Source organism: Pseudorasbora parva, chromosome 2, assembly GCF_024679245.1.
Source record: "Pseudorasbora parva isolate DD20220531a chromosome 2, ASM2467924v1, whole genome shotgun sequence".
NCBI classification, from domain to species: Eukaryota; Metazoa; Chordata; class Actinopteri; order Cypriniformes; family Gobionidae; genus Pseudorasbora; species Pseudorasbora parva.
Window position 1 is genome coordinate 58,160,683 of NC_090173.1, and position 22,105 is coordinate 58,182,787.

General features: G+C 38.1%; 1 protein-coding gene across 1 annotated transcript; it reads right to left on the reverse strand.

The window, feature by feature from the left end:
- Positions 1-905: 905 nt before the first annotated feature.
- LOC137049292 (zinc finger protein 814-like) lies at positions 906-21,287 on the reverse strand. Its single transcript, XM_067427798.1, has 3 exons — positions 21,198-21,287; positions 19,490-19,786; positions 906-2,428 (listed from the first exon to the last, which is right to left on the reverse strand). The coding sequence occupies exons 1-3, from the start codon at positions 21,220-21,222 to the stop codon at positions 906-908; spliced, it is 1,845 nt and encodes a 614-aa protein (XP_067283899.1). The 5' UTR covers positions 21,223-21,287.
- Between the last annotated feature and the right edge of the window lie 818 nt (positions 21,288-22,105).

Below are 22,105 nucleotides of genomic sequence, written 5' to 3' on the forward strand. Positions count from 1 at the left end.
ATAAACTCCATCTTTATAATAGTGTATCACGTGGATCTCAGTCGCTGCAGCAGGAGTTTTTCTGTGTGTTTGTCCTGTTTAAGATGACAATAATTGATCCAATCTGAAACTCTGTGTGTCTCAATCAGCGAAAAACTAGCTTCGAAGTAAAAAACACAAACTTTACAGACTCTTAATATTCATAAGCATTTCTGATTTAGTATTTAATTAATTATATATTATATTTAAAATATTAAACATTCATGAATAGCAGTTCATGAGCAGAAGTTGTCATAACGCATGTTTTATGTTGTTCATTTGAGCTGCACGTGTCGTGACTCGAATCACTGAATCATTTCGCAAAGTATTTGATTCAATTGACTCAGTTTCTCCACCACACTACTCGCCAGTGAGTGAACTGGTGTTTATGATGAACTCATGCTGCCTTCACGTGCTCTAGGAATGATCATAAATACGAGTTTCCTAGGTAAAAAAATGCACACGAACGCCCTCACATTTTGAAACCTGAATGCAATGATCTCGTAATCACGATTTAAGACGTCGGAAGGATCAAATTTCCGATAGCACGTGAAGGCAGCATCATTCGCGATAGAGGGAGAAATGAGACGCAGCTTTTCTGTTACTGGTGTGGATGCTACTCACACAAAATATCCTTCATTAAATCATCGATTCTCATGAATGGATGTGTTCAATCGGAATAAAAACTAAAACACTGAGTGAATCAACACTGAGAAACTGATAGGCTATGTTTCCTACTGCAATCAACTGCTTTGCATGCCTTCAGTCAGCAGAAGAAGTGCAAAAACGTGTGCGACGGACTAGGCAGCACTTCGAACAACGATTGTTTACAACGATTGAAGTGAAACGTGTGTGACGAGTCTGACGACGCAGTCTGACGACGCACTTTACCCTATGACTTTACCAGACGCCTCGCGCTGTTTATTTATTTTATGGACTTTAAGATCTCCTTTATTTCTGAAACTCTTTCCACACTGTTGGCAGGTGTAAGGCTTCTCTCCAGTGTGAATTTTCATGTGCCTGTCAAGGTTTCTTTCATGTCTGAAACTCTTTCCACACTGTTGGCAGTTGAACGGCTTCTCTTCAGTGTGAACTCTAATGTGACTGTTGAGGTTTACTTTTCCACTGAAACTCTTTCCACACTGTTGGCAGGTGAACGGCTTCTCTCCAGTGTGAATACTCATGTGGCGTTTAAGGTTTCGTTTTTGACTGAAACTCTTTCCACACTGTTGGCAGGTGTAAGGTTTCTCTCCAGTGTGAACTCTCATGTGGCGTTTAAGGTTTCCTTTATTTATGCAACTCTTTCCACACTGTTGGCAGGTGAACTGCTTCTCTCCAGTGTGAACTCTCATGTGGCGTTTAAGGTTTCCTTTATTTATGCAACTCTTTCCACACTGTTGGCAGGTGAACTGCTTCTCTCCAGTGTGAATACTCATGTGGCGTTTAAGGTTTCGTTTTTCACTGAAACTCTTTCCACACTGTTGGCAGGTGTAAGGTTTCTCTCCAGTGTGAATTCTCATGTGGCATTTAAGGTTTCCTTTATTTATGCAACTCTTTCCACACTGTTGGCAGGTGTAAGGCTTCTCTCCAGTGTGAATTTTCATGTGCCTGTCAAGGTTTCTTTCATGTCTGAAACTCTTTCCACACTGTTGGCAGGTGAACGGCTTCTCTCCAGTGTGAACTCTAATGTGACTGTTGAGGTTTACTTTTCCACTGAAACTCTTTCCACACTGTTGGCAGGTGTAAGGTTTCTCTCCAGTGTGAACTCTCATGTGGCGTTTAAGGTTTCCTTTATTTATGCAACTCTTTCCACACTGTTGGCAGGTGAACTGCTTCTCTCCAGTGTGAATACTCATGTGGCGTTTAAGGTTTCGTTTTTCACTGAAACTCTTTCCACACTGTTGGCAGGTGTAAGGTTTCTCTCCAGTGTGAATTCTCATGTGGCATTTAAGGTTTCCTTTATTTATGCAACTCTTTCCACACTGTTGGCAGGTGTAAGGCTTCTCTCCAGTGTGAATTTTCATGTGCCTGTCAAGGTTTCTTTCATGTCTGAAACTCTTTCCACACTGTTGGCAGGTGAACGGCTTCTCTCCAGTGTGAATACTCATGTGGCCTTTAAGGTGTCCTTTAAGTCTGAAACTCTTTCCACACTGTTGGCAGGTGTAAGGTTTCTCTCCAGTGTGAATTCTCATGTGGATGTTAAGATATCCTTTATTTCTGCAACTCTTTCCACATTGTTGACAGGTTAAATAACTTTTAGTTCCTGTCTTTTGAGCTCTCTTTTGCAAGGAAGTCTTTTTGGCCTGTGTCGATCTTTCTCCAGTCATGGAATCATGATGTTTATCATTATGGTCTTTCTCTTCTTCACTTTCATTTAGTTCATGACTTGCCTGTTTCAATGCCATTAGATCTAGGGCAAAAACAGACATAACATAATTAAGACATTTAAAGCATCAATAGCAGGGTATAGAGTAGTATAATACAAACCCAACCTATCCTAGGCATAAGCTTTGGTCCAAGAGGGCCACTGTCTTGCAGTTAAGTGTTAAATGAAAGATGTCTGCCTTTAATTTTCAAGAAGTCCTAAAGACTTAGGGATAAATTTGGGGGGTTTAGGGAGGGATCTTTTTTTTTGTTTTTTATCTTTTTCCATTTGATGACAACTTATAATTTGGCTAGTTTTATAACAGAATGTGAAAGGTCTAGGACATGCGATTAAGAGGGGAAAAACAACTTATTTTAAAAAGCAGGGGACTACTATTGCTATGCTTCAAGAAACACATTTATCTGACTCGGAACACTTGAAATTAAATCGAGACTGGGAGGGCAAATATTTTTCGTAAATTTTGTAAAACAAACACAAGAAAGAGGGGCACAATCATTTTAATCAATAAACATTTCCCCTTTATTTTAGAGCATTAAGTCAGTGACCCAGAAGGACTCACCTAAGTTTATATCTAAAATCATTCTTGTTTAATCAATATTGTAAGGGCATGAGGTTTTGTGCTGGAGATTTCAATTGTGTCATGGATAAAAAAATGGATAAATCTACTTCTGACACTTCTACTAACCCTAAGTCCTCCCTGGATCTGAAAGAACTTTGTAATGAGTCTGGCATTATTGATGTTTTGGAGAGAGTTTAAAGGGGAGATGAATTGAGAAATCAACTTTCCCTTGAGCTTTTAATAAATAAAAGGTCATGGTAATATAAGATTATCCTGTAAGTTTCAGAGCTGAAAACTTCCTTGTTAGTCAAAGAAAAGCTTTTATAGACACCAGGCCCAGAAAACCATCGTGTTCGCATCTTGACGTCATCGACTGACGAAACACCGCCTCTACAGAATAATAAGCACGTATAATTCAGCAGCCCCGCCCATGACTAGAGTTGGGCATCGAGAACCGGTTCTAACTTGGAACCGTTTAAAAAATCAGATTCCGATCAGCAAGTTTTGGTTTCCATAGTGGCCACCTGTTTTCCGGAAGTGCTTGCCCCCCCTGCTTGTTCATTGCAGCCATGGAGTACGTTAAAGGAACACTCCACCTTTTTTCAAAATAGGCTCATTTTCCAAGTCCCTTAGAGTTAAACAGTTGAGTTTTACCGTTTTTGAATCCATTCTGCCGATCTCTGTCGTCTGTGAGAGAAGATATTTACTTTGGTGCAGACCCCGAACTGTATCTATTTGAACTGAAATAACAGTTACATTGAAGACGAGCTTTTGAAATGTGAAAGAGAAAGTGTGGCTGAACAGACGGTCAGAAGGGACGAGGAGAGCAGAGTCAAACTGGTGAGTCAGAGAAGAGTCAAAATTCAAGGAAAAATGCTCTGACATGGATTAGGTCTTCCGACATTTTGATTTTTTTTTTTTGTGTGTGTGTGTGTAGGAGTCATACATTACAAAATAAACAGATTGTAAAATATTTTCCATTAAACTGACATCCCTTAAATTTCTAAACACAAGAATAAAAAAACAAAAACAGACACAAAAAAAATAGGGGTACAGTAAAGTCCAGTGGCAACTTAGCATAGTTAGTTTTGACAGTAATCTATGATTACATCTATTATATAATTACTCCTTTTCCACAAATTCCTTCCATATTTTCCACAGCACAATCCCTTCTTGCTTTGTTAATTTTAAAGAAAAGGTAAGAATTTTCATCTTATATATTTCGATTACAACTGCTTTCCAGTCTTCTATAGTGGGTGATATAGGTTGGAGCCATTTGGGCGTAAGGGCCTTTTTAGCTGCAGCCAGAAATATTCTCCATAGGTACAGTCTTGTTCAAAATAATAGCAGTACAATGTGACTAACCAGAATAATCAAGGTTTTTAGTATATTTTTTATTGCTACGTGGCAAACAAGTTACCAGTAGGTTCAGTAGATTGTTAGAAAACAAACAAGACCCAGCATTCATGATATGCACGCTCTTAAGGCTGTGCAATTGGGCAATTAGTTGAAAGGGGTGTGTTCAAAAAAATAGCAGTGTCTACCTTTGACTGTACAAACTCAAAACTATTTTGTACAAACATTTTTTTCTTTCTGGGATTTAGCAATCCTGTGAATCACTAAACTAATATTTAGTTGTATGACCACAGTTTTTTAAAACTGCTTGACATCTGTGTGGCATGGAGTCAACCAACTTGTGGCACCTCTCAGCTGTTATTCCACTCCATGATTCTTTAACAACATTCCACAATTCATTCACATTTCTTGGTTTTGCTTCAGAAACAGCATTTTTGATATCACCCCACAAGTTCTCAATTGGATTAAGGTCTGGAGATTGGGCTGGCCACTCCATAACATTAATTTTGTTGGTTTGGAACCAAGACTTTGCCCGTTTACTAGTGTGTTTTGGGTCATTGTCTTGTTGAAACAACCGTTTCAAGGGCATGTCCTCTTCTGCATAGGGCAACATGACCTCTTCAAGTATTTTAACATATGCAAACTGATCCATGATCCCTGGTATGCGATAAATAGGCCCAACACCATAGTAGGAGAAACATGCCCATATCATGATGCTTGCACCTCCATGCTTCTCTGTCTTCACTGTGTACTGTGGCTTGAATTCAGAGTTTGGGGGTCGTCTCACAAACTGCCTGTGGCCCTTGGACCCAAAAGGAACAATTTTACTCTCATCCGTCCACAAAATGTTCCTCCATTTCTCTTTAGGCCAGTTGATGTGTTCTTTGGGAAATTGTAACCTCTTCTGCACATGCCTTTTTTTTAACAGAGGGACTTTGCGGGGGATTCTTGAAAATAGATTAGCTTCACACAGACGTCTTCTAACTGTCACAGTACTTACAGGTAACTCCAGACTGTCTTTGATCATCCTGGAGGGGATCATTGGCTGAGCCTTTGCCATTCTGGTTATTCTTCTATCCATTTTGATGGTTGTCTTCCGTTTTCTTCCACGTCTCTCTGGTTTTGCTCTCCATTTTAAGGCATTGGAGATCATTTTAGCTGAACAGCCTATCATTTTTTGCACCTCTTTATAGGTTTTCCCCTCTCTAATCAACTTTTTAATCAAAGTACGCTGTTCTTCTGAACAATGTCTTGAACGACCCATTTTCCTCAGCTTTCAAATGCATGTTCAACAAGTGTTGGCTTCATCCTTAAATAGGGGCCACCTGATTCACACCTGTTTCTTCACAAAATTGATGACCTCAGAGATTGAATGCCACACTGCTATTTTTTTGAACACACCCCTTTCCACTAATTCAACTAATTGCCCAATTGCACAGCCTTAAGAGCGTGCATATCATGAATGCTGGGTCTCATTTGTTTTCTGAGAATCTACTGAACCTACTGGTAACTTGTTTGCCACGTAGCAATAAAAAAAATATACGAAAAACCTTGATTATTCTGGTTAGTCACATTGTACTGCTATTATTTTGAACAATACTGTATATATAATTGGTTTTATGCAAGTCCAGATTACCCAAATATAAGACATCAAATTGAAATGGAATTTTGATCTTTAATATAGCTTCTAATGTCCTGTGTACATCTTTCCAAAATGTGTGAATAACTGGACACGCCCAGAATATATGGTGATGATTTGCTACTTCTGAATTACATTGTCTCCAACATCCTGATCCTACTTCCCTATAACATTTTTGAGCTGGTGAAATAAAGAATCGAATTACACTTTTCCAGAAAAATAGCCTCCATGTCTTGTCTTATTTGAAAGTATCTAAATAAGTCATGATTACCGAACTCGAAACGATTCTTAAATTCTTGAAAGGTTAAGAATATATTGTTATTTGTGATAGAATAATACGTTGTAACTCCTTTCGGAATCCATTTCTTAAACACTTCGTCTAAAGTATTAGGTGTAAACTCTGTGTCGTATGCGCACCATCTCAGTATTTTCAGAGTGTCTTTCAAGTTAAATTTTTTAATTACTGTTGCCCACATTTCTAGTGTAATAGTAATCCACGGATGTTCTTTACTTATATTGGCCCTTAATAGGTTTTCATCTGCAATTACTGCTTGAATTGGTACTTCTGGGAAAAGGGAAAGTTCAATTTGCTTCCATCTAGCTTTGTAGCTTGGGTTATACAAGCAAACTATGGGTCTTAATTGGGCAGCTATATAATAATCTTTTAGGGAGGGAAGGGCCAAGCCTCCCTTCTCTTTAGATATCTGGAGCGTTTTATATCGAATTCTGGATTTTTTACCTTCCCAAATAAATCTTATAATCCATTTGTCCCACTCTTTAAATTGTTCTTCTGTAATCTTCACTGGGTGTGTCTGAAAAAGATATAAAAGCCTCGGAAGCATATTTATTTTAATAATTTCCACTCTCTCCCCCAAATTCAAGAAAGGGATAGCACTCCACCTCTGGATATCTGCCCGTAGCTTACTATTTAAATGTCTATAATTTACTTCTAACGGTGTTAGTATCTTTCGGCAGGTATATTCCCAAATATTTTATTACTTCTTCATTATAATTAATCCTATATTTTGTGCTCATTTTTTCTGATGGAGTAAAATTGTAGCAAATGACCTGTGTTTTTTGCACGTTTAGTTTATATCCTGATAAAGTGCCAAATGTATCTCGTATTGACATAAGGTTTGAAAATTATATTACCGGGTCTCTCAAGTATATCATAACATTGTCTGCGAATAAAGCAATTTTATATTCATCTTCCCCCATCTTTATCCCAGTAATATAATGGTTTTGCCGTATCCATTGGCTAAGGGGTTCAATATAAAGTGCAAAAAGGAGGGGGGAAAGAGGACATCCCTGCCTCGTTCCCTTTTCCAGATTGCAGAAATTAGACAAACTCCCATTTACTTTAATTCTTGCTCGTGGTCTCGATTATATTAACTGCATGGCTTTAATAAGGTTTTCGTGAAAACCAAATTTTTCTAGTACTCTATATAGGTATGACCATCTGACTGAATCAAAGGCTTTTTCAGCATCAAGACTCAATATCATATATTACTCTCTTGAATGTGTTTCATTATATGTAGTGTGCGTCTAACATTATCCTGTGTTTGTCTTTGTAGAATGAACCCTGTCTGATCATTGTGAATCAGCTCTGGAAGTAGGTGTTCTATTCTCCTAGTCAATATTGCTGTATATAACTTATAATCAACATTTAAAACCGAGATAGGCCTATAGGAAGCACAATCTAATTTATCTTTTCCTTCCTTAGGAATAGGAGAAATGATCGCCTCATTCCATGAAATAGGAATATCCCTTCCATGAAATGTAGCATTACAAGCTGGCAGAAGAATAGGGGCGAGCTGTTCCTTGAATTTCTTATACCATTCAGGAGTAAATCCATCTGTACCTGGTGATTTATTTAATTTTAATTTAGTAATCTCTGTCAGCAATTCTTGTAAACTTATATCCTTTATCAGACTTTCATTTTGTTCTTCTGTTAATTTGGGTAGTTTTAAAGAACTTAAAAATGTCTTTATCCATTTCTGGTATCAATGTATTTTCTGTATATAGTTCCTTATAGAATTTTTCAAATTGTTCATGAATTTCTTTTAATCTATATTGAATCTTTCTCGTTTTAGGGTCTCTAATTTTATAAATTGTGTTGTCAGCTTGTTGTTTACGGAGCTTACAAGCCAAAAGCTTTAAAGATTTACTCCCAGCTTCAGACATTTTGATTTTGATAACCGTCGTAATACGTGAATGAAATATGCTAATATGATGCTGCTTATTATGAAGACACAGAGAGTGTGTGCGCCCTGCTCTTTCTCTTTGTCACTCAGCTAGCATGCGCCCTGTCATCTATCACTCATGAATCAAAATAACTGATCAAATAAGCCTTTGACGGGACAAACATTTTTTGGCGGCAGCCAAATAATTTTCAATGCAGGAGACGCGTTCCGAAGCCTCGGCACAGAACCTAACATCAATAACGTAGTATTTTGTACCATAGAAACTGTGTAGATAAACAATACCGGCAATTCCACATTCTATCGAACTATACACTACATCACCAGAACTAACAAAACTACTAATGCTATATACTGTATAAACCAAATGGCCGTGCAAACCCCCACACTTAGTGATTGCATTCACAGGTAACGTACAACAGCAGTGCTTTTCAACAGAGGTGGGTAGTAACGAATTACATTTACTTCGTTACATTTACTTGAGTACATTTGTTGGGTAACTTGTACTTTTAGAGTAAATTTAAAAATGGGGTACTTTTACTTTTACTCAAGTACATTTCTTGTGAAAAAACTGTACTTTTACTTCGTTACATTCGGTGGCGTTCCTCCACTACTGTCAATGGTGATAATTAATTATATATTTTAAAATAAGTATGACTTGCAAGTCTCGCGAAACGTTGGAGAGGCTGCTTCGCGAGAGGTGGATACGCATCACCCGCATAAAATTAGCGCGCGTTTAGTCAGAAGATGATGGCCGAATCAGAGGGAGATGTGTGTGAGCTACGGCAGATCACCCGTACCGTACGTGGCTAAACTGGTTCGACCGGTTCACTATAAAGATCCGGTTAAAAAGAACAATTCGTTCGCGAACCGGACATCACTACAGTTAGGTCTGGACTTGATCCATAGAGGAGTTATTATGCCTGAACAGAAACTGTTCAGACCAGTGAAATCATCAGGGTGGGCTTTAGACGATGATGGACAGATGATAAAAAGTAACGTAATCCAGCGACGTCATCAAAGGGGCTTGTTGAATTTGTTTAAATCCTAAACGGAGAGCTAGTTTGTATGTGCATTCACCTTCACTATTTCTCTCAGAAATGATGATCATGTTGGGTAAGTACTCTGTGTATCCTTAAATTCTTTTTTTTTTTTACAACACCGGCAAAGATTGTTTATTCCAGCGTGTGTGCAGACAGGGTTGCCAAGTTTTTACAACAAAATCCGCCAACTAGCCCAAAACGATAGCTTCACCAAAAAAAAATGGTGTTTGGGGGGTAAAATGTGTGTTATTTTGGCAAGGTTGCCTGCTAAAATCCGCATTCCTGGGTCTATATATAGAGACCTACCTGGAAAAATAAAGCTGTCTATTTAATTTGTATCTTTTGTTCTATTGAATTTATTTGTGCTATTGTTTGTAATCTGTTTATTTGTTCTTATTTTATTACTGTTTACTCATCTTTTAAATTCAATTTACCATTCAAAATCAAGCTTCCTTGTGCTGTGTGTAAGCTATTACAACACAATTACACCGTTGTAAAAAATACATTGAGTAAGCAAATATTTGTGAGAATTTTAATAGTAATTGATCAATGTTTATTTATGAGAAAACGCTTAAAAACTTTATCATATAAAGTGATCTTTTCAGAATAATCACCTAGATCACCTAGACTTTCAATAGACGGGAAAAAAATTATTATATTAAAAATATATATTTGACAGTATATCCAGTCCCGGTGCTGTGTGTTTTCCGGATTGGCTACTAAAACAGAAGCCCGTCGGCAGGCCGATGAATCTCATTATATTCCTTTCTTGTTCTGCGCTGTTATCTCTCTCTTGACTTGACATTTGAAGGGCACATACACGTGCGTGCAGTTCATGCTTATATCGAATAATCGTGCGGGCTATGTAATACAAAAATAATAGCCCAATCAATTGCTGATGGATGAGAAATAAATCATTGTGTTTTTTTGATAAAGACGTACTTGAATCATTCCGGTTGCCGTTTTCAAATCAATCCCTCCCTCATGTGAACTGAACTGAGAAGTGGAGCTCAAGCTCATTAAATATGCAACTCTTATCCAATCCTAGCCGCGGGCGTTTACTTCCAAGTCTCCAGTGCCACACGGACATCAAAACAGAAGACAGCCCATCCGAAAGAGAGTCTCAGAACCAGTGTAGAAAATAACCTATTACTTATAAGTTATATTTTTGAATGTAAAACCACACGAACGAGGTTGGTTTTTTCATTAGTTGACCTCAGACAACGGTACAAAAAAAATTAAAAAGCCAGTTCATGACACATTTAATGATGGCAGCAAAGAGTACACTTTTTACTCTTATTACATCCTGATTCCTGCTCGCTGCCTTCAAGCCGTATCTTCCAGCCAAATTGGTTTGTGATGGAAAAATTATAATCACTGTTTAAGAACATTGATTATTTAGAGTGTGTTTGTATTCATACAGGAGCTAATACAGTCCCTCCAGTTTTTCGTGATCGCTGAATACAACGCAAAATCAGCAAAATGTCGCATTTTTTTGCGATCCTGCATAATGTCATTTCACCGCAAAATAATCACAAAAAATAATTTTAAATTACAAAAAATAAATATTATCTAAAGCACCTTTCACACAGCGATTCTGGCAAATACACGGATAATGCGAACCGGCATTTGTTCCCGGGTCGCTAGATTTGGTCCATTCACACTGCCAGCGAAATACTGTAATATGTGCGCTTTTCACACACAACCCGTAACGGTCCCGGGTCGAGTTGACACGTGACATCCGGATGTGACGTATAATGGCGAGCGATCTCAGCTTCAGCGCAGATAGTAAGGAGCTCCGTGGTCTCGACTTGTGTCCAGTTTGCGCTCATTTCTGCTTGTTTAATTTTAGTTTCTTTTGTATACGAACACTCTCTGCGTTTAAAACACCGACGAGCTCTTCTGGCACTGCAGGGTTGTATTATTGAAAAAACAAGCTCTAGGAGTCGCACGATAACTACGTACACGTTGCGGCATTAGTTTTGGCTTTTTTTCACACAGCGCTCGTCCCGGGTCGAATACCGCAATATTACTAGGTCCCCGACCCGGGTCGAATTCGGTAATTAATCCCGGGACGTGGTTGCTTTCACACAGAAGGCGACCCGGCAATGTTCCGGGAATATTGCGGGTCCGACGTGCAGTGTGAAAGGGGCTTAACTAAACTATCTCTATTTTAGTTAAAGCTGTAATGCATTGTTTTCATGAGGATACAGTTATGGTGTAACTTTATGTGCAATGTGTGGTCTTTGTGACAGCGAAAGTAAACCTTTCTCACCTGCCGTGTCGCATAAGTGCCAAGGACCGGGTGAATTGATTACTCAAGATGGATTAATGACCAAATAAAAGTATGGTATGTCCAAAAACACTTAACCCTTTAACTGTCACCCCCGTTTTTGAGAATAGTCATGAAAATGCACTATCCAAACTTAAAAGGCTGTAATTCAAGAATGGTTTGGAATATAGACTTAGGTTTGGTCTTGATTTAAAGAAGACAATCAGCAGATTATTACTGAGGTGAAAGCATTTCAAAATATGAAAGAACGAAAAAGTTATGGAAGTTTAAATTTACTGAAAATGAAAAATACAGTACTAAATATTTTTTATTTTATATAAAATATATATTTTACAAAAAATGTTTTACTCTAAAATTACTATAAAATCAAAGGCATATCTAACCAAGTTGTGTTCCAAATTTGAAGTTGATATCACAAAAATTGAAGTCCCCATGAGATTTTGTTTAGGTGCTGTACCAAAAATAGCCACCGGGTGTCATTCAATTTCCATTGATTGTTTTTTTTGATGCATTTTCCTGTAAATTTCTGTCCAAATATCACTTCCATCATAAAACAGTCACCACATATGGAACCTTGAGACTCAGACCTTTCCAATGATATGTGTTTTGTCAAGATTAGAAAAGATTTTGATTATAAAGTAGTTAAAATACATTTCGTAATATGAAACATGACACTGCCCACTAGGGGAGGAACCCGCTAGAAGAAATTAGAGTACCGTTTCCATGGTAACGCAACGTCTGATTTCAAAACGGTTTTCACAGGATGAATTTTGAGTTCGTAAGCTTTTGAAAGATACCTAATTTATGATAATTACTAAAATATATGATACGAAAAAAAGGCAATCAAAAAAAAGAGCGCCAAGCGTCCCACCTGTGGGACGGTGACAGTTAAAGGGTTAAAAAGAGTTAAAGGGGCAGGTGAAAGACTCAGTTTCAGTCTCATGTCAATCTTGAGTACCTATAGAGTAGTATTGCATCCTTCATATCTCCGAAAAGTCTTTAGTTTTATTATATTTATAAAAGAAATATGGGCTGTACCGAGTCTTTCCGGAAAAAAACGAGCGCCTGGAGGCGTATCTAGTGGGCGGAGCTAAAGAATGACAAGCGCGCATAGCGGTGACGTCCTCAAGCTTGGAGAAGCCCAAGGCTATCGATCTCAGCTAATATATATACGATCCAGAATCAGATCCGGAGGCTGAAATAAATTGAACAGGAGAAACAGCAGCAGCAGGACGTCCGTCTCTGTGGTATGGACTGTATTTAGTGGCCTGTCAACATTTGTGTGTGTTTACTCGCAGTTTATGAGGACATGATTCGGTTTATGGACTATTGTACTTAGAGGTAGCAAGCAAAACGGTTTTGCACGTCAGAGTAGTGTAACAAGTTACATAGAACAGCAATGAAGTCCGTTAGTGCATTTGAATGACGATCGCGATCGCGTCATTTACTGATGTTTACTCACGTGACGATAGCCAATAGCAGAGACATTTGAAGCAGTTTTACTCACCGGCTGCTTCCAAAGCAGGACCGAACCTTTATCGCTGGGACCGCTCCGTCAAAAACACACTTCTTTGGTATGATTTGGTAAAGTCCTGACAGCAGTGAACGGTGGAGAGCCACTTTTAGACGCAACTGAAGCGATGTTGTGAAGCTTCCCGTCATTTCTGCGTTCAAATCGGTTCAAATGCAGCGCTGCCTTCCCGGAATGCTGTGCTGAAGCCGCTCGACGTCACCCATAGGAATAAAGTGGAGTGCGGCGCGTCAGAAGTGTTCACGGATGACTGGATCTGCACCTTGAAAGAGTGTTTATGGGCGTGCATTTCCTCTCTCGCTCTAGTCACGCGCGCGTGCACCCTACCGGGAGAAGAGCCCGTGCGGCCCATACAAGGACAAGCGCTGTATAGCCTACCACAGACTCAATTCGCTACTGACACACTGACCGATGTCAGACTGGCGGAGGATTCTGTGCGTTTGCCGCCGGTCAGTGCTCGCGAGTGTACAGATCTGTTCTATATATAGGCTTAGTGCCCTGGAACAATCAAAATCAAATACACCCATGATTATGTCTAAATGTCCGTCTTGAAATGTCACAATATGTTTGTTGATGGAAACGATATGATTCGAGATATCGAGTTGTTTATATCCCAGGCTCAATTTGCTGTAGTAGGCCTAAGGTATAACCCAAACACAAATTTACAAATGTAGCCCTACCACAAATTTAAACTCTGTCATCATGTAGTCACCATCATGTCATTTCTCGTTTAACTTCCAAACACAAATGAAGATATTCTTTTTGAAACCTGAGGGATTTTTGTCCCTCCATTAAGTCCATTAAAAGATCACACAAAAAAATGTCATAAAGGCATCGAAAAATGACTAATCAAGTAATCCAAATCAAAGTCTTCTGAAGAGACACGAACGATGGTTTATGATGAACAGATTCACAGCGAAGCACATACTGTAGTAAACACGGACGTTCAGATGATTGCGTGACGTGCAAAACCAATATGAGAGGGGGTAAATGCAGAATTAAAATTCTTGGACAAGCTAAACATTTATCATTGATCATCTGAAGTGAGCACGCTGCCGGAATGACACGCCTCAAAGTGAAAGCGCAAACATTATTTAAATCACCAGAACACATTTAGTTTTAGTTGTAGCCAAATCATTTTAGATGGTTTATTCTTATATGTATAGTGCATTAATAGCGGGAGAGGCAGGACGGATGAGCACCAGGAGAGAATACTGCCTGCATTGGAAGCATGAGTAATGCCTGAGGGGAAAAACATTAAGTTTACGGAGTTTCAGTGACATTATTAAATTAAACTACTATATATAAAATATCGGGATACATATCATATCGTGAGTTCAGTATCGTGACATATATAGATTTAGTTCACACAAGTGGCAAAACATTTAAAGGGGGGGTGAAACACTCAGTTTCAGTCAGTGTCATGTCAATCTTGAGTACCTATAGAGTAGCATTGCATCCTGCATATCTCCGAAAAGTCTTTATTTTTTTAATAATTATATAAGAAAGATGCGCTGTTCCGAGTCTTTCCGAAAAAAGCCGAGCGGGTGGGGGCGTGTCGTGTGAGCGGAGCTAAATAATGACGTGTGCAGCAGCGCGCTGTGTGTTGAGTCGAGTCCGTCATCCCTAACAGCGGGAAAAAAACTTTATTCAAAATAAAAATATGGCTTTTAATCAGATACAGCCATACATCTATGATCCGGAATCAGACCCAGAGGCTGCAGTTGAACAGGAGCAGCAGCAAAAACGACTAGAGGAGGACGTCTCTATGTGGTACAAGTTATACACTAACTATATAATATGCTTAGCGGCTTGTGTTATTTACATATTTATACTTGAATTATATCGTCGTATTTTTGTCTTTGAAGGTGTACATGTGGGAAGTGCAGTTGTGCACGTGTGTGTGTGTGTGTTTACGCGTGGTTTGTGTAGACAGTAAGCGGACTAAAAAAAACAGACATTTGAAGCAGTCTCACTCACCCTTCTAACGTTGGGACTGCTCCATCCTTCAGCATTAGGCGATCGGGAAAATCCGGCGTCGAGCTGGGTCTTGTTTATGAAACAGTCGGCACCGAAATGCAGCGAACAGATATAAACATTCGCGCAACTCAGTTGCTGATCCGGAAAAGCAAATTACATCCACTGTTGCCTTACCGCGGGGTTTTGGAGAATCTGTGCAGGACTGTCTTGGTCTGGCAACCAAAAACGCACTTTTTTGGTGACATTGTTATGTGCTATGTGTAATTGTCACCTGTCCAGCATCCTACAAGCCAGCGCTTTGATGGGCGTAGGCTGTTACTTTCGCTCTCTCCGTCTCTCTCTCTCTCTCTCACGCGCTTCCGGTAGAATTATCCGTAAGGCCCATACAAGGAAATTCCGCCCCCATTAACGTCAAAGGGGACGCATGATCTCAAAAAACTTGCCGAAACTTATGACTAACCGGAAGTAGTATTTTTGACAAAGAAATACTCCCATCAAACGTCCACCTTAACTTTTGAAACTTTGTCTATGTTTAGTATGGGATTCCAAGTCTTTAACAGTGTAAAAAGATCAGTATGCATGAAACAGCATTTCACCCCCCCTTTAAACATAGTTTATAGCCTTAAATCACAAACATTTTAAATTAGAAACTTACAATAGTCTATTCAAAAACAGCCGACTCTCGTCTTTTCTTTCGTTTTTAACCCCTTTTAAAAGAAATCCTGCAGGTCAAAAAGAACTTTGCTTTTCACCTCCAAGAAAGGACGAGTGCTATCCACTTTGGCAAATTTTTTTACCTAAATGCCAGGTAAGGTGTCGTTTTGTTGCTTTACTTGAGAGAAAAAAAGCCATGTGTTGACTTTGAAACAAGAGTATATTTTAAATGAAATGCATCTGTGGTGAAATTATCGCGTCAGTACATGTTTATTTTAATGCGAACAATGTTCTATCACTTTAATGCAGCAACGCAGCGCAGATAAAAATAGACTCGGTACGAAAACGATCCGTGCACTGCTGCAGACGCAACGCTCCTGGAACGGACTGACGGACCGCATCCGCGTGCAGTGTGAAAGCTGTCATCCGTTAACATGGGTACTGAAAAAAATACACACCGCACACGCACTGCAGATGGAGTATGTGTGAAAGGGCGTTAGGTCTCATATCCGCGGCTATAAATGGACCACTCGCTGCGGTGATGTCTTTTGCCATTTGAATAAGTTGGAAATGTCTGTCTAAATGCTGCAGGGATAGTTTGTGGGATAGTTTGTGGCCGTTTCTCCTTTTTATCGTCTTGTTGTCGATAAAAGAGCGTAAATGAGTTGACTGACATGACATGAGTTATTCCCGCTGCTGTACCATCAGCGACATACCGTTGTTTTTTTAATCCATCACTCTTGCCAACACCATCATAGCTTACAAAGAATCCAAAGTTCACCCAAACACCAGACCTGTTGGTTATTGGAGGATCTTCTATTTCTGGTCAGTTAAACGCAATAGCCATTTTGCGTACCGAACCGAAAGCCTCGTACCGAACGGTTCAATACGTTACACCCCTTATATATATATATATATATTAGGGGTGTAACGGTTCACAAAATTCACGGTTCGGTTCGATACGATACACTGGTGTCACGGTTCGGTTCGGTACGGTTCGGTATGTTTTAGATACAGCAAAAAGAAAAAATGGCAGATAAATTACCTTTTTTTATAATTTTTTTATTAAAACTAAAAAAGTATGATTTTTTTTTTAAAAAAATTTTTTTTACATTGAACAATGATGGAGTTATACTTTACCCATCTTCTATGTAGTTACAGGAATAAGACATTAGCTCTTTACATTAGCTCTCTCCACACTTTTTTCACACACTACTGCTTCTGTCATCCCTTTGGCCAAATCCTCCACAGGTGTGACTCTCAAGGGGGCGTGTCTGAAGAACGTGGCTGTTCAGCTCCCATTCATAATGTAATGTGCTGTTACAGTCAGGTAGCTTTGTATAGCCCTTGACGTCCAGCGGTCTGTTGTCCGAGCAACCGCTGTTGCTTTGGCCAATTGGTTCTCTGTTTGTGCTTTTGTTTTTTGGGACAAAGCAGAATTACTGGCTGAAATGGGCTCGTGAAGGAACATTGTAACGGGGCTCAATTACTTTAAGCATGTTCTTAAAACTCCGTCTGCAGTGCGTTTTGCGCTGCGTATGCGGTGCAGCAGCCGCACGCCCTGTTGTCCTTTCACATATGCTGCGTTTGCAGTCTGCAACCGTTAACATGGGTACAGAAAAAACGCACAGCATAAACGCACTGCAGACGGAGTTTGTCTGAAACGTGCGTAAGGTCTCATATCCGCGGCTATAAATGGACCACTCGCTGCGGTGATGTCTTTTGCCATTTGAATAAGTTGGAAATGTCTGTCTAAATGCTGCGGGGATAGTTTGTGGTTGTTTCTCCTTTTTATCGTCTTGTTGTCGGCGTAAACGAGTTGATTGACATGACATTAATTATTCCCGTTGCTGTAGGCCTACCATCATGTAACAAATGCGACATAGCGTTGTTTTTTTTATCCATCACTCTTGCCAACATCATCATAGCTTACAAATAATCCAAAGTTCACCCAAACACCAGACCTGTTGGTTATTGGAGGATTTATTTCTAGTTTGTTAACCGCAATTGCCATTTTGCGACGGAGCATTCAGCGCGTAGCCTACTGAGTAAGCGAGCACCTGACTGAGCAGCCTAAAACATATTTGTTTGTTTTTTTGTTTTTTTCTCTTCGGCGGGGGCATTGCCTGTTACGTCGTTTTGGTTATTGGGCTACCTTGTTGAACGCATATTATTATATTTCACACACTTTTTTATTTTCCAAATCTAATTAATTAGTCCAAGAACCGTTCGGTACATAATGCGTACCGCGTATCGAACCGAAAGCCTTGTACCGAACGGTTCAATACGAATACGCGTATCGTTACACCCCTAATATATATATATATATATATATATATATATATATATATATATATATATATATATATATATATATATATAGAGAGAGAGAGAGAGAGAGAGAGAAAATATATATATATATATATATAGAGAGAGAGAGAGAGAGAGAGAGAGAGAGAGAGAGAGAGAAAATGTTGAATGTTCAATGATGCGATGGGGGAATATTTGTCTGTCCTAATAATAATACAAAAATATTATTATTATTATAATAATAAGTAAAATAAATAAATACATAAATAATAACCTCTTCTTTATGTTTGTGAATTAATTTATTAAACGTAGTTACCATTCCCAGTAGCCTTCAATAAATTAACATGTCTATGAAAATGATTCATAAAACATAAATATCAGTTAACCAGATTTACTTTCTTCACTGACGAAAATTGTCCCTGACATGGTTTTTAAGCTATTGATATAAATTTTTTTGGCCTTCAGAACATATTAAAATGCACATATGTAGATCATAGAAATCAAAATTTTCTCGGGGGTGCATAACTAAAAGTGCTACCATTTTTGTCATACCCTCAATGGCCTCACTGGGCCCGTCATTACTAAGTTACGCCACTGCCTCTAGTGCTTTAAAATTGTGTGTGTCTATAGGATGTATATACAAACCATCAAAATAGATGCGCAAAAAAAAAAACAATACTACTGCCCCACTAAATCTCACTCTTAGTTTTTTTTGAAAAGTTGGCAGCTCTGAACTTATGATAGCAAAATCATCTCGAGACAAATGCTTCCTTTAAGTTTCGTCGAGGGTTTAAGAGCAGAAAACCCAAAGTGCATCACTTAAAACTCCACTTATCACCGTTATCTTCCTCTCCGCGGCGTCTGTCAGTGGTTTCTCATATCATCATCCAATAATATTATCGTTTCTCTCAACATGAAAATGAGAAACAATACAAACACGACAACCATATACTGACTTCTGCATAATAGCATGGCGCTCTGATTTATTAGTGTTTTTTTCCGCTCGCACTGCTTGAGCTTATAATGCTTTTGTTCTTTCGGCCTATAATTTTTTTTTTTTTACACATACTGTTTAATTTTTTAAAACCTTAAGATATAACGTAAGCGTGCTGTGTACATTGCCTAATCATAAGCTTGTTCAGAAATGGTGACGACATGTTGATAAAAAATAAAATAAAAACATCTCTCTCATTTTTTCAAAATACCTAATTTAAATAAACGATTATTCAAATAAAATATTTTGGGAAAATGCCCATCCCTACTTTAAAATGTATCTCATATTGTAGTAGCTTATCTGGTTATAAAATAAATGTATCTAAAGTTATGGCACTTAAATTTTAACTATATTACTGATCTGCCCACATTGACACAAATGACAAGTTTACTCCAACCAGCAGGATTGAGGACACTCATATATGACATTCTTCAAAAATATCCTTCATTTCTGTAGAGCTGGACATTTTAATAAAGATTAAATAAAGATTAAATGACTGAGTTCAGCTTTGAGAATGAAACCAACCTGTGTGTTCCTCAGTTTCTTCATCTTTCAAACTGAATGTTTCTTCAATCTTCAGGTCTTTATTCTCCTCTTTCTTTCTTTGTTCCTCAGTTTCTTCATCTTTCAAACTGAATGTTTCTTCAATCTTCAGGTCTTTATTCTCCTCTTTCTTTCTTTGTTCCTCAGTTTCTTCATATTTCAAACTGAAAACATTTTCAATCTTCAGGTATTCAGTCTCCTCTTTAATCAACGGCATATTTTTAATAATAGAGTCACATGGATCTGTATCTTCATCAGGAGTTTTTCTGTGTGTTTGTCCTGTTTAAGATGAGAATAATTAACAGCAAGAAAAATAAATCCAAACTAAATCTCTGAGTGAGTCTCAACCAGCTCTGGTTTAGTATTAGCAGTCTTAGTATCACTTAAAATTAGCACTACAAACTAATAAAAGAACACAATTTATACACACTGTTGTTGTTTTTTTTTTCTTATTTAATGATTGTAGAAACGGAGATAGAAATAGAGCGCTTTGAATCACTGAATCATTTTCCACTGCAATTGATTCTATTGACTCTGAGTTTAATAAAGCGGTTTCTCTCCTCTATACTGCCAGAGACTGAACTCATGCTCACACAACGTTAATAAGTGTTAGATAAAGCAATGCAAAGTTACACTTAATAATAAATAATTAAATCTGCGTCGCCAGTAGTGATGGGACATCTGAAGCGAGGCTCCGGAGCTTGTGTCGAGCAAAAAGGGGCGTTCCAGATGAAGCCCCGATTCGAGGCTTGTATCGTTTCCGTGAAAATCACGTGACGATGACAAACGAGGCCTCGTTTTCTTTTAAATACGTCATTGCTTCATTCTGAGGATCGCTTTCGGATAAAAGTGGTTCGAAACCTCGCGGCTCTTGTGGGGTTTGCAGTAGGCATTTGCATTGGTGTTGAGGTGTTGGTTGTATTTAGTAGCGATATCATTATATATCATAGCTTGTATTATATATTATATTACATTATACTTAGTTTAGTAGATTATTAGAGTAAATTATACATAGTTCAGTAGATTATTAGAGTAAATTAGCCTATATCTAGGTGTAATACCTATACTACGTAATTTTATATATATATATATATATATATAGCCTATATTAGTAGTAGTGTTATTATTATATTATTGCTATTATTATTAATAATAATATTAATATAAGAATAGACTGTATTAGGGAACTGTATTAGGGAAAGCTTTTCCCATTTGCTGTTCCAGAATTCCAGTCCCATAAGCACTGCACTATTGCACTCCCAATCAGCGCAACACTCACAATAATTTATTTACAATCATTCTGGGCATTCACTATTATCACTAACCTAAAGATCTACTGAATAGTTGAACACAAAGTTGTGTGTTTGTGTGAGTTGTGTGTACATAGGTTAATACAAGCAGAGTAAAATACTTTATTAATACACAGGCAATAGAAAAAGGGTGTGCCCACACTATGACACTATGACTATGTTTGGTTGTTCAGGATGAGTAGATTTGTGTGCGATGCATTGCTTTGGACAGCAGGTGTCACTAGGGAGCACACTGTTTCATGAGACTTCAGGTAAATGAACCTTTTGGTGAACCAATGGGCTGGAAAGCCTAAGTGGTTCAGGAAGCCTCATTTGGCCATCACTAGTCGCCAGTAAACCTTTCTATAGTTTTAAACACTTTAAACGCCTAAAGCACAAACCTTTCTTCAGCCGAATCCAAAACATGCAGGAGCGCGGCGCAGCCTTATGACGTCCCACCAAAATAAAAGTCCCGTTTACACGCTACAGGCTACAATATATTATCTATAGTTGGCTCCAAAGAGATTTGTCCATTTTAGGCAGAGTCTTTTTATCCAAAACTGATGGACTATCTAGATTTGTGGTCCCTTCCCTATCTTTAGCAGTAGATAATCACACTTCAAAAAATATTGATAAGATTTTTCTTGATTTTACCTGGAATAATAAAACTCACAAATTAAAGACATTTATTTTGGCAAACAAAAGGAGTGAGGGCGGTCTTAAAAGTCCTGAATTTTGATGATACTAACAACACATTCAAAATTAATTGGCTGAAGAGATGCTTGCTTGGGTCGGATTCTATGTGGTATTTTATCCAAAATAATATGTTTAAAAGAGTAGGTGGCCTTTCTTTTTTGATGAAGTGTAATTACTCCACTGGTAAACTACCCATTAAATTGGCTAGATTGAATCAACAAGCTCTGTTAGCCTGGAAAATAATTTACAACCACAACTTTTCACCCCACAAAACCATCTTATGGAATAATTCAGATATTAGAATTAGAAACAGGTCTTTTTTTTTTTTTTTTTGATAAATGGTTTAATAAAAACATAATTTTTATTGCTGATCTTTTCAACTCTAATGGTGATCTGTTATCGTATGAGAGTTTTATGAATATCTACCAATATCCTGTCCCGTTTAAAGAATTTAACTCTATTATAAAAGCTATTCCAAGTGGTTTAAAATGTCTGATGTAAGCTTCCCTATCCCATGAGTCATTTTCTAAACAACAATCTTTGTTATGTTTGAAAGGCATTTCCCTTTTAAGTAAAGAGTGTAATAATAAATTTATTCGTCAACTCTCTCAGT

What these genes read in the sequence shown, in the direction of transcription:
- LOC137049292 (XM_067427798.1), bottom strand. Translation starts at nt 21,222, where the DNA reads ATGTTTTGGATTCGGCTGAAGAAAG. An exon ending in TTGGATTCGGCTGAAGAAAG is followed by an intron (nt 19,787 to 21,197) that starts GTTTGTGCTTTA and finishes CATCTTAAACAG; the next exon opens with GACAAACACACAGAAAAACT. An exon ending in AGAAACTGAGGAACACACAG is followed by an intron (nt 2,429 to 19,489) that starts GTTGGTTTCATT and finishes TTTTTGCCCTAG; the next exon opens with ATCTAATGGCATTGAAACAG.